Consider the following 11,297-nt stretch of genomic DNA (forward strand, 5'->3'; position numbering starts at 1 on the left):
GTCCCTGCTTTCTACCTCTATCTTTTTTACCATGAGACTTGATATTTTGGACACGTGTTTTGCACTGAATTTATTTGACAGTCTTTGAGCTTCTGTGACCTTCATGTTCAGATAGGACTCCATTAAATATGGTTGGTGCATGTTCACCTTTCTCTCCACTTTGCATAAAGCCAATGATATACATTTGAATTCATTTAGTGGTGTCCAATATACTGACAGTGTTGTTCATTTTCATTTTGTTTATTTTAATTTATTTTATTCTTTGGAAATTTAAAAACATAAACAATGATTATTTTATATTTTAATTTTTACACCCAATTATTTTCTTTCCTCTAACACTGAAAATCTTATTCTCAACAACCCCCTCCAACAGTAAAGATTCTTTTATGAGTCAGTAAGTTAACTTGCTTTGCTTGCATGAACATGAGTTGGGTCTTATGTACTGGAACAGAGCAGCTTGTTACTGGCTAACAGCAATAATGGCTACAACACTGAAGAGAAGGGCACAGCCTTTCCCAGAGCCATTAACCGTTAATAGTCTGTTAGAGAAGGTTAGGAACTCGTCAGGCTCTCCTCCATTCATGACAACGTTTTGATGGATCCAATCTTGTGCAGGGAACCACAGCAGTGAGCTCATAAGTACAATGATCACATCTGGAACCCACTGTTTCACAGAGTTCCTGCTATCCTTTTCTTCTCAGATTCTTCCTACATTCTGTTTGAGATATCCCTTGTGCCTGATGGGATGATATACATATCCCATTGAAGATAAGTTTGAACATGCCATAGTTATTTTTATCACTTTCAAGAACTCTGAGCTTCTACACTAAGTACCACCCATAATGTAAAGGAGTTTCTCTGATGAAGGTGGATAACATCACTAATCTATAGGCTGTAGTACAATATTATTTTAAGGTGTGTTCCTTTTGTTTATGTTGCATTTGTTTAACTCTGTGAAGCTATGTTACTGTGCCTCTGTAAAACACTTGATGGTCTAATAAAGAATTGGCCAATATCAAGGCAGGAGAAAGGGTAGGCAGGCTTGGCAGGCAGAGAATGTATATATAGAGGGAGAAATTGGGAGATGGTTTAAATAGTAAGCAGCCAGAGAAGGAGAAGGTCTTCAGAAGCCAACTACCCAGCTCCATAGCAAATCACTGAGTAAGGGTAAGATTTACAGAAGTAAGAGAACAGGAAAAGCCAAGAGGCAAAAGGTAGGTGGGATAATTTGAAGTTAAGAAAAGCTGGCTAGAAACTAAGCCAAGCAAAGGCCAGTTACTCAAAATTTAGTATAAGCTTCTATGTGTGATTTATTTGGAAGCTGGGTGGCAGGCCCCCTAAAAAAGAGCAACAAACAAACAACAACAATTTGGCATTCCGATGTAGGCTATATTTCTATGTAGGGCCTGAGATTTTTTTTTTTTTTTTTTTTTAAAGAGGATACAGCTCTCTTGAGAGGTGCTGCTCTTCGGCTGGCAGTGTTAAATAGAAACAGCAAGCTAAGTAAAAAACTCAGCAAGCTAAGTATAAACTTCTTGCTGCAGCGCAGGTACAGGCTTCCATAGCTAGGAAGGATGAATGCAGTTCAAGGTCACAAACCTCAGAGTGGACCATGAGCTTTAGGCTTGGCTCTCAAGACCTGAGAAGTGGGGAGGAGAGAGCTGAGAGCCACGTGTGAAGAATCCAGTTGTACTTATCAGTCAAAAAAGACTAGAGACACCCAGTAGAAGAGATCCAGATGGAAAAACCTCTAAACATGTTACAGTGTGTTTAACAGTGTGTGTAGGCTTAAGACAAGAAAAAGGGTATAGTCATATGCTGTGGATATCGCTATATGTAAATAAACTCTGATTGGCCAATAGCCAGACAGGAAGTATAGGCGGGACTAACAGAGAAGAGAATTGAGGGAACAGGAAGGGAAGAGGGAGACTGCCTGGAGCTGCCGCCAGGACAAGGAAGATGTAAAGTACCGGTAAGCCATGAGCCACGTGGCAAAGTAAAGTTTAATAGAAATGGGCTAAATAAAGGTAATAAGCCACATAAAGATGACTATCACACAGATAATCTGGATTATGTTGTCTTTGATATTCATAATTGAGGAAAAACATTTGATTGTAAAAGCTGTTGAGTTATGCCAAAATGTAAATTTTAAAGGTACCTTGACTTCAAAATTTGGATATAATGATATGTTGCTTTGGAAAAGAGTCTCTGCTTTTGTTTCCACAGAAAGCCAGAGGCTATGGATTTGTTCCAGATTAAGACACATCAGGTTTGACCAGCCAAGACCCCCTGAAAGGTCTCTAGTGACACCATGGCCCAGATGATCCAACATCCAAAACGGTTTCAGGCAACTGGCTCAGATGATACACCCTCATGGACTACTCCATAATCCTAAAATTTTCTTTCTGTCCCCATAAGATACAGCGCCCCCCTCCAGCAGGAAGTAGTAAGAGAAGCTACGTCCGAATTCCCAAATATACTAAGCTGGCTTTAGAGATGGAATTGGCTCACTCCCCCTCTAAACCCAGACATACTGCTAAAAAAAAAAATGGTTAAGAGATTCTTGTGTCCCAAATCAGAAGAGCGCTCTGGTGTGGGACAGAGAAAAACCAATATTTTTATTTAAAACAGGTTGATTATAAATACAATCTCTTTCTAAACAAAAAAAGGGGATAGTTTAGATATGATAGGATGAAAGGGTAGATTAATGAACCTACTTTTAAAGAGTAACAACTTGTTTAAAATGTTTTACATTGCTATAGATTTTAGTTTATTGATACAAATTTAAACTTAATTTTGTTATATTGTATATATATTTCTATTCTTGTTTGAGGTATTATGTTTATGTAACTCATTTAAAATTGTAATGGATAATTAAAAAACAGATTAATAGTTAGTCATCTATGATAATCATATTTGTAGCCATGTTAGTTAAGTCTTCTAGGTATACATAGATGTATTTCAGATAGATAGGTAGTCTTCAAACACTTCAAAGACCTACAGAATATGGCATTTAAAGTGTTTTAAAAATTTAGACTTTCTGGACAGTGAGACATGTCTGCTCCTGACAGCACTGATTTACTTCAGAGAGGAGTATGGGCATCAAAGACACTCCATATGGAGTTTATCTTCACCTTGACAAAAATAGCCATTTGGGCAAGAAACTGTTCTTGCCTGGACTGCTTGATCAACTGGACATGCAGGACCCATAGAAAGGTGACCACTGAACTTTGCTTGACAAAATGGTCCTTCAGGTTCCTGCTTTGCAGAGGAAACTGCCAGACATTCTACAGGACACAGAGAAAAGTGAATAAGAGACTCTAGGTCTGTGGGCTGAAGACAGATGCCCCAACTTTACAAGAGAACTTTGGATGACTGTCCAGGCTCAGCTGTCTCTGTCACCCTACAAGACTCCCAAAAGTTGCTTGCGTCCTTCTCCCATTTCTCAGGTAGTATTATATCCTTCTGAGGTCTTTGATGTGGTTAAAGACTAGATACTTACAATTTTCCTTAGTTATAATAAAAGATAAGTTAGATATAAAACCTTAAACTCACAAATATAAGATAGATAGGATCTCTTCTTTAATATTGTAACTGTAATTCTTGCTTGATAATTGTTTCATTATATGTAATTTTACTATATTAAAGTTAAAAACTTCCTTTTTAAAAAAAAAAAGAAGAAAAGGGGAAGTGCTGTGGATATCGCTATATGTAAATAAACTCTGATTGGCCAATAGCCAGACAGGAAGTATAGGCGGGACTAACAGAGAAGAGAATTGAGGGAACAGGAAGGGAAGGGGGAGACTGCCTGGAGCTGCCGCCAGGACAAGGAAGATGTAAAGTACCGGTAAGCCATGAGCCACGTGGCAAAGTAAAGTTTAATAGAAATGGGCTAAATATAAGAGTATGAGCTAGACAATGACAGGCCTGAGCTAATGGCCAAGCAGTTTAAATAATGTAAGAGTCTGTGTGTTTATTTTATAAGTGGGCTCTGGGACTGGCGGAACTTGGTGGCGGGAGCTGGAGAGAAATTCTCCAGCAACAGTCATAGAAAAACTGAATAATTTATAAAATAAACTCTTTAAAAAGAGTAAAAGAAAAAAGCCACATAAGATGGGGAATACACAGGTAGTTTGGATCCTGTTTGTTACTGTGCTGATTTTGAATTTGTTGACTGTTGAGAAGCAAAAGACAGCTGCTAGGACACGTGGGGTTGTGAACTGGACTGCTAAAGTGAACTAATCTAGATATTTTTGTTACAACTTATTGTATATATGTTTATATTCTTGTTTATGGTATTATACCTATGCAGTTCATTTAAAAATGTAAGGTAAAATTCTAGTTTTTGAAAGCTGTTATTCTAAACTATATAGAATAATCAGGAATCATAGGTTAGTAATTAGTCACTTATAACAATCAAGATTGTAGATATGTTAGGTATGCTTTCCAGTTCATATAGAGCTATATTTTAGATAGATGGTTTTCAAACCTTTCAAAGACCTACAGAATATGGCATTTAAAATTTTTTGTTGACTTAGGGCTTTTCATAACAATGAGACATATCTGCTCCTGGCAGCACCAATTTACTTCAGAGAAGATGATGGACATTGAAGAAACTCATATGGAGTTTGTTTTCATTGTGTCAAGGTTAGCCACTAGTCAAATAAACTGTTCTTGCCTTTGACCCCTGACAATGTGCTATGCAGACTGGACATGCAGGACACAGAGGAAAGTGACTGTTGAACTTTGCCCAAACAAGGCAGGACAGTCCTTCAAAATTCCTGCTTCACAGAAGAGTCCGTCAGATATTCTGTAGGACACAGAGGAAAGTGGTGGATGAACTTTGCCACAACAAGGCAGGACAGTCCAAAATTCCTGCTTTATAGAAGAGTCTACCTGATATTCTGGGCCTGTAGGCCAAAGATGGATGCCCCAACATTGCAAAAGAACTTTGGCTGACTGTCCAGGCAGCAAAATGTCTTTGTTGTTAGATAATATTACACCCTTCTGGGTTTTTGACAGAGTTGAAGACTAAATAGTTATAGTTGTTGTTTTCCTTCATAATGATAGAAAGTCAGTTATGTTTAAAACTTTGGATTCACTAAGATAGGATAGATAATGCATTGTTTTCTATGAATATGCTAACTACAAATGGACTAAATATTGTAAATTAATTCTTACATGATAACTGTTTTTGTTGTATGTAGTTATACTATGTTAAAATTAAAACCTTTATTTTTATTTAGACAAAAGGGGGAAATGTTGTAGAATATTGTTTTAAGGTGTGAAGGTGTGTTCCTTTCATTTATGTTGCATTTATTTCACTCTGTGAAGCTGTGTTACTGTACCTGTGTAAAACACCTAATGGTTTAATAAAGAATTGACCAATAGCAAGACAGGAGAAAGAATAGGCAGGACTGGCAGGCAGACAGTGTATATATAGAAGGTAAAATCTGGGAAGAGGGATTGAAGAGTGAACAGCCAGAGAAGGAGGGGGACTCCAGGGGCCAGCCACCTAACTATATTGCAAGCCATGGAGTAACAGTAAGACTTACAGAAGTAAGGGAATGGAAAAAGCCCAGAGGCAGAAAGTAGATGGGATAATTTAAAGTTAAGAAAATCTGGCTAGAAACTAAACCAAGCAAAGGCTGAGTGTTCATAACTAAGTATAAGCTTCTGTGTGTGATTTATTTGGGAGCTGGGTAGTGCCCCTTCCAAAAAAAAAAAGAGTAAAACCCACCACCAACAACACAGTATAAACATATTGTTAGGGGAACAATATGATACCATGCCTATTCAGAAAAACACCAATTGTATGCTACCTCATAGTTTGCATGACATCTCTAGCCATGGATACTTGAATGGATTTGCAATACCAGACACTAGTTCTCTACCATGAGTGGGTCACAGATCTAACCAGAAATCTCTAGGTTATCCATATGAGGATCATTGCAGCAGTTAGCATCCTGCAAAGCAGATGCCCATTATTGTAGATGAAATACACAGCTGAGCTAGACGTTTGATAACTTTTTTTTCTACATTTTTCTACGGCTTTGCAGAGAAATTTCCAGAACTGAAAAAAATTAAGCAGATAGGACGAGACTTACAGCTGAATTGTAGTATCATTTCTCTGTCTTCTGCAACCAAAATTTATAGCATTTCTAACAATAGTACTTATGACCTAGTTTGGTGAGCAAGCAAGAAAACTGACAGTAGTGTATTGTTTTGTGGTTTGGGGCCTCTCTCATAATGAAGGTTCCTATACATAACACTAAAATATTTGTTCTATAACCTGTGGTTTCTAGAGGAGCATTACCCACTATGCAGTGTGCTTCACTGATTATTGATTCTCCTTTTAAAAAAGAGTAAGAAAATGTGTTTCCATATTTTTTTATACTCTTAATTTTAGTTACTCAACATCTTCTCCTCTCCCCTATTCTCTGCCCTATTCTCACTTAAACTTCTTGACCACTACTATTCTTACTGTCTACTTTAACATCACACACATTCTATTATTTTTTCCCTTCATGTTATCTTCTCAATCATTCTCTAATTAGACCTTTCTAATTCCAGCCTTACAGACTCCAGTTTAATCATTCAAATATGACGGCTCAAAGTTAGAATCCACTTATGGAATGAACATGTGATATTATAGCAAGTAGATTTTCATGGCTGCACATTTTGTGTGTGTGTGTGTGTGTGTGAGTCACTGAGTCAGAGTTACTGGGACTTTATCTTTCAGGGACTGGAGTCAGAGACAGATGGATTCTGTACTTGCAGGTTTTCTGTGACAATTTGACACAAGATAGAGTTATCAGAGAAAAGAGCCTCAGTTGAGGAATTTTTTCTATGAGATCCAGCTATAAGGCATTTTCACAATTAGTGACCAATGGGGGAGCCATTGGGCTGGGGCACATGGGAGTGGTGCCATTCTGGGTCTGGTAGTCCTGGGTTCTATAAGAAAGCAGAATGAGCAAGCCAGGAAAAGCAAGCCAATAAGCAGCTTCCTTCTATGACCTCTGCATCAGCCCCTGCCTCCAAGATCCTGCCCTGTTTGAGCTCCTGCCCTGCCTTCTTTAGGTGATGACCAGCAATGTTGAATATAAGCCAAATAAAAGCTTTACTCCAACCACATTACCTTTCCCCTGTGGACAGACCAGGGAGTTGTTCATTGCCGAGGAGTCAGAGACAAGCTGGGACATGCACTAAAGCTGCCACTCCTTGCTTCCTCCAACACCTTGTCCTCTGTGAGACACATATCCAGTTTTTAGTTTTCAAGTTTCTCTAATTCTTTCCTCTAACCTGAGATTCTCTACTTGTATCAGACTAAACATATACCTGTTTCAAAATACTGAAATAAATTATCACCCTTAGAAAACACTTAATTGCACCAACGATTTATTCATACATGGCCAGGAACACATCCAGAAGCCAAGGTAGATAGGCTAGTCTGGCTCATCACTAGTTAGTGTATGCACAAGAAGGCTGATTTTCCTCTAAGTGAACTTTTAGGGAGAATTTCCTATTTATCATGTTATGCTTATGCATAACATCTGTGCTATTATTGCAGTTCACAGGTCATCAAAGAAACCACAGCAACTCATTCAGCAACTAATAAAGCAGATGCAGAATCCCAAAGCCAAACATTAGGCCCAACTTTGGTAGTCCTGTGGAGGAGGGAGAAGAAAGATCAGAGAATCCAGAGGGTTCAGGGACACCATGAGAACATGGCCCACAGAATCAACTGACCAGGACTCTTGGGGGCTCAGAGAGATCACTTTGTCCCTTTTGTCTCCCTGTGGAACACTTTTCCTCCTGCTGGGTTGCCCATCCAGCCTTGATGTGATGGTACATGCCTGGTCTTGTTGTAGAATATTATGCTGTGTTTGGTTGATGACCTTGGGAGGTCTGTTCTTTTCTGAGGGGTTGGCTTGGGAAAGAGAGGAGGTGGTGGGATGAGACTGAGGGGAGAGGAGGGAAGGGAAACTGTGTTTGTGATGTAATATATGAGAGAAGAATAAAATCTAAGTGGTTTTGATAAATTATTCTTTTAATTTGTGCAAATGACCACTCCAAACAAATGAACAGTTCACAAGGAGGACACAGTATTTTTTTTTAATCCATTGGAATTATTTGAGTGAGTTAAAGATTTAATAGTCCCTCCTTTGCTGTATATTCATTGAGAGTCAGATATTTGCCTATATTACCATTAACATATATTTGAAATATATTATTTAAAAAGAGGTTATATACAGTAGAAATTTTCAAAGAAACCTCCAAAACTTAAAACTTAAAAAAGAAATACAGTCTCTGTAGACATACGTGTGGTCAGACCTCAGGCATCTGGGGACACAGGACTTGTGCTCAGTTACTGAGATGAGCGAACCTTGCAGCTGTGCCCATCCTAACTGATTCCCAGTGATTTGCATGCACTCACTGCACAGCCTTGAGGACTTCTTCATATACCAGTCATACTCTGTACAGTTGTCACTGCAGTCAGGACTCGGCATGGACATGAGGGCCCCTGCTCAGCTCCTTGGGCTTCTGCTGCTCTGGCTTCCAGGTAAAAAGAATAAAATGGGAATTTCAATGTTACACTGTGATTATTGTTGACTGGCATTTGGGTGAGGTCCTCTCTTATCATGCCTAACTATGTGGACATTTATTACATCTCCATTTCTAGGTGCCAGATGTGACATCCGGATGACCCAGTCTCCATCCTCCCTGTCTGCATCTCTGGGAGACAGAGTCACAATCACTTGTCGGGCCAGTCAGAACATTAATAATTTTTTACATTGGTACCAGCAGAAACCAGGGAAAGCTCCCCAGCTCCTGATCTCCTATGCATCCACCTTGGCAGATGGGGTTCCATCAAGGTTCAGTGGCAGTGGGTCTGGGACAGATTATTCCCTCACCATTGGCAGCCTGGAGTCTGAAGACATTGCAACTTATTACTGTCAACAAGGTTATATCCCTCCCACAGCGATACATGTCATAACATAAACCTCCATGGAAGCAGAAGTGAGAGGTTGAGCTGTCTCAGCTGCTCTTCATGACTCATTCACTGAAACTTTCTGAGATGTCATAGGCTTTTTACAAAAATCTCACAGAGAGACATTAGTTTTTCTAGAAGAGGCGAAACAGTCCTGTCTTTATGCTACTATCTTCCTTTCCTTTCATTTTCTACCATATAGAGTACCAATGCCATTTCTGCCTTGGAAGAGGACACAGCCATTTCCTTTGAGGATTCTGAGTTGTATCCCCATCTGGAACTCATACAGAAGAGTTTTTCTGTGGACATTCCAAGCACACATTATTTAAACGCAATGAATTTGCTTCTAAGCACCAGCATTTAAATGTCAGGGAAATATTATTGAGAGAAGCTAACAATAAAAAGAATTCCTGGTTTTCTCACCAAAGCTAAAGCACATGTATGAGAGAAAGTGGAAGTTGCCTAACCATGATCTTCTGTTGTGCTTTGAAATTGCAGCCATGGGTGTTGATACTCTCAGCTGTCTGCAGCACTTCACATAGGTTTCTTCTGGCTCCTATGTCCATCCACTCATCTGCTTACAAGTATCAAACAAAACAGAACTACCCTCATAAAACTTTCAATCCCACTATGTGAAGTGCAAATAGATTTGTTTATATAAAGTTATTAGAGTAAAGGTCTGTTTTGAACATGCCTCCAGAAGTGGTATTATTGAAGAATTTAAATCCCATAGCACAGTTTTAGTAACAAAACAAAATACCAGCCCAACAATTTTGATCTATCTTCAAGTCTGTTTTTTTTTTTTTAAATTGTGTGTGGGAAGATCTATTTCCTGTGGGATTTTTAATATGTCTCATTCATACATGTATCTATCTGTGCATGTAGATTACCCACAGACTTAATTACTATGATTTTTGTACAAAAGAGAACAAGTCACAAGACATAATACCACATTTTTGGGCTTCACATTTTTTTAGTTTTGCTGTCTTTATATTTTCTACATAAGTTGTGGACTGAGTTAATCAACTTTAGAAACTCCTTCAGGAATATTAGTTTCATTACATTGAGTTTATGTGCAAATTGGAGATAATATACATTTAAAAGTGGACCTGGAGAGAATGACCAGTAATATTTTATTAAAATTACTTCTAAATATTTATTTTGAGATTCCTTATTTATGAATTTGTATACTAATCTTATCAGCAAATATTTTATCTCATGTCCTTCATTGTTTATTTATTAATAGAATTGGTATATCTGTGCTATTATTTTAGATACAAGTGATGAAAGTGACATTTTGATCTTTTCTGTAATCTGAAATAAAAATGCCCAATGTTCTTTCACTTATTATGACTAAGATACTTGCTTTACCTTTATAGACAATAAATGACAGTAAGATATTTTTGTGACTATGCCTTGGTTCCTTAGAAGTTTATCATAGTTATTGACTCCAATAGAAATTATTTTTAAGACACTATAGAGTTACTTTTATAGATTTTTTTTCTTAATTGTCAGAAGGACCAACCACATCGATTGTTAAAATGACTATTGTTAAAATGACTTTTGTCTTGTGAAATACATTCAACTAGATTATGATGCATCATGGAAGATGAAGACAGGAAAGAAAAGGCAGGGGTAGAAGGAGAAAGAGGAGGGAAAGAAGAGGAGGAAGAGACACTAATATAAAATTTACTTTGTTCTGTTCCTCTATATGTCTGTCTCAATTTACACATCCTTCAAAACAACTTTGTTAGAAAAATCATTTTCAATAAAATATCAAAATTTCTCAGTGGTGTCAGAAGATTAGTGCTGACATTTGCTCATTTATGTTTACTGTGTGCATTCTCTGTGGTCCCTAACCACGACAACAAAAGGATCACAGAATGAGCCTTTCCTTCTTCCAATGTTTCTATCTTAGTGAAGAGTCACTGTTTTAATTCCTTAGCTATTTTCAAAGATTTGTGGTAGCCATCATAATAACTATGACGCTCATAATAGAAAAAAAGATGTCTTGAGACAAGAGAGATTTTTGTATTTGTTTAATTTAGATTATATATTTTCCCCTTTTATTGAAAATAGATTTTTCTCACATGATGTAACCTGATTATGGTTTCCCAATTCTCTTCTCCTTCTTCCTCTTTTCCTACCCTTCCATCAGGATCCATGCCCTTTCTACCTCTCAGAAGAAAACTAACATGCTCTGGCATGCAGCATACTTGATCATGGTACATGATTTTTATGTGTTCTTGGATTTGTTTTGCATCCAACCTCTAGGAGAAGTAGAATCATTCAAGAGTCCTATGCT

General features: G+C 37.8%; 1 gene segment (V, D, J or C); it reads left to right on the plus strand.

The window, feature by feature from the left end:
* Positions 1-8,508: 8,508 nt before the first annotated feature.
* Positions 8,509-9,003, plus strand: LOC131906321 (immunoglobulin kappa variable 1-39-like). The segment is given in 2 exon segments: positions 8,509-8,563; positions 8,684-9,003. Coding segments are annotated over 2 exon segments (375 nt in total).
* Positions 9,004-11,297: the final 2,294 nt, after the last annotated feature.

Source organism: Peromyscus eremicus, chromosome 3 (assembly GCF_949786415.1).
Source record: "Peromyscus eremicus chromosome 3, PerEre_H2_v1, whole genome shotgun sequence".
NCBI classification, from domain to species: Eukaryota; Metazoa; Chordata; class Mammalia; order Rodentia; family Cricetidae; genus Peromyscus; species Peromyscus eremicus.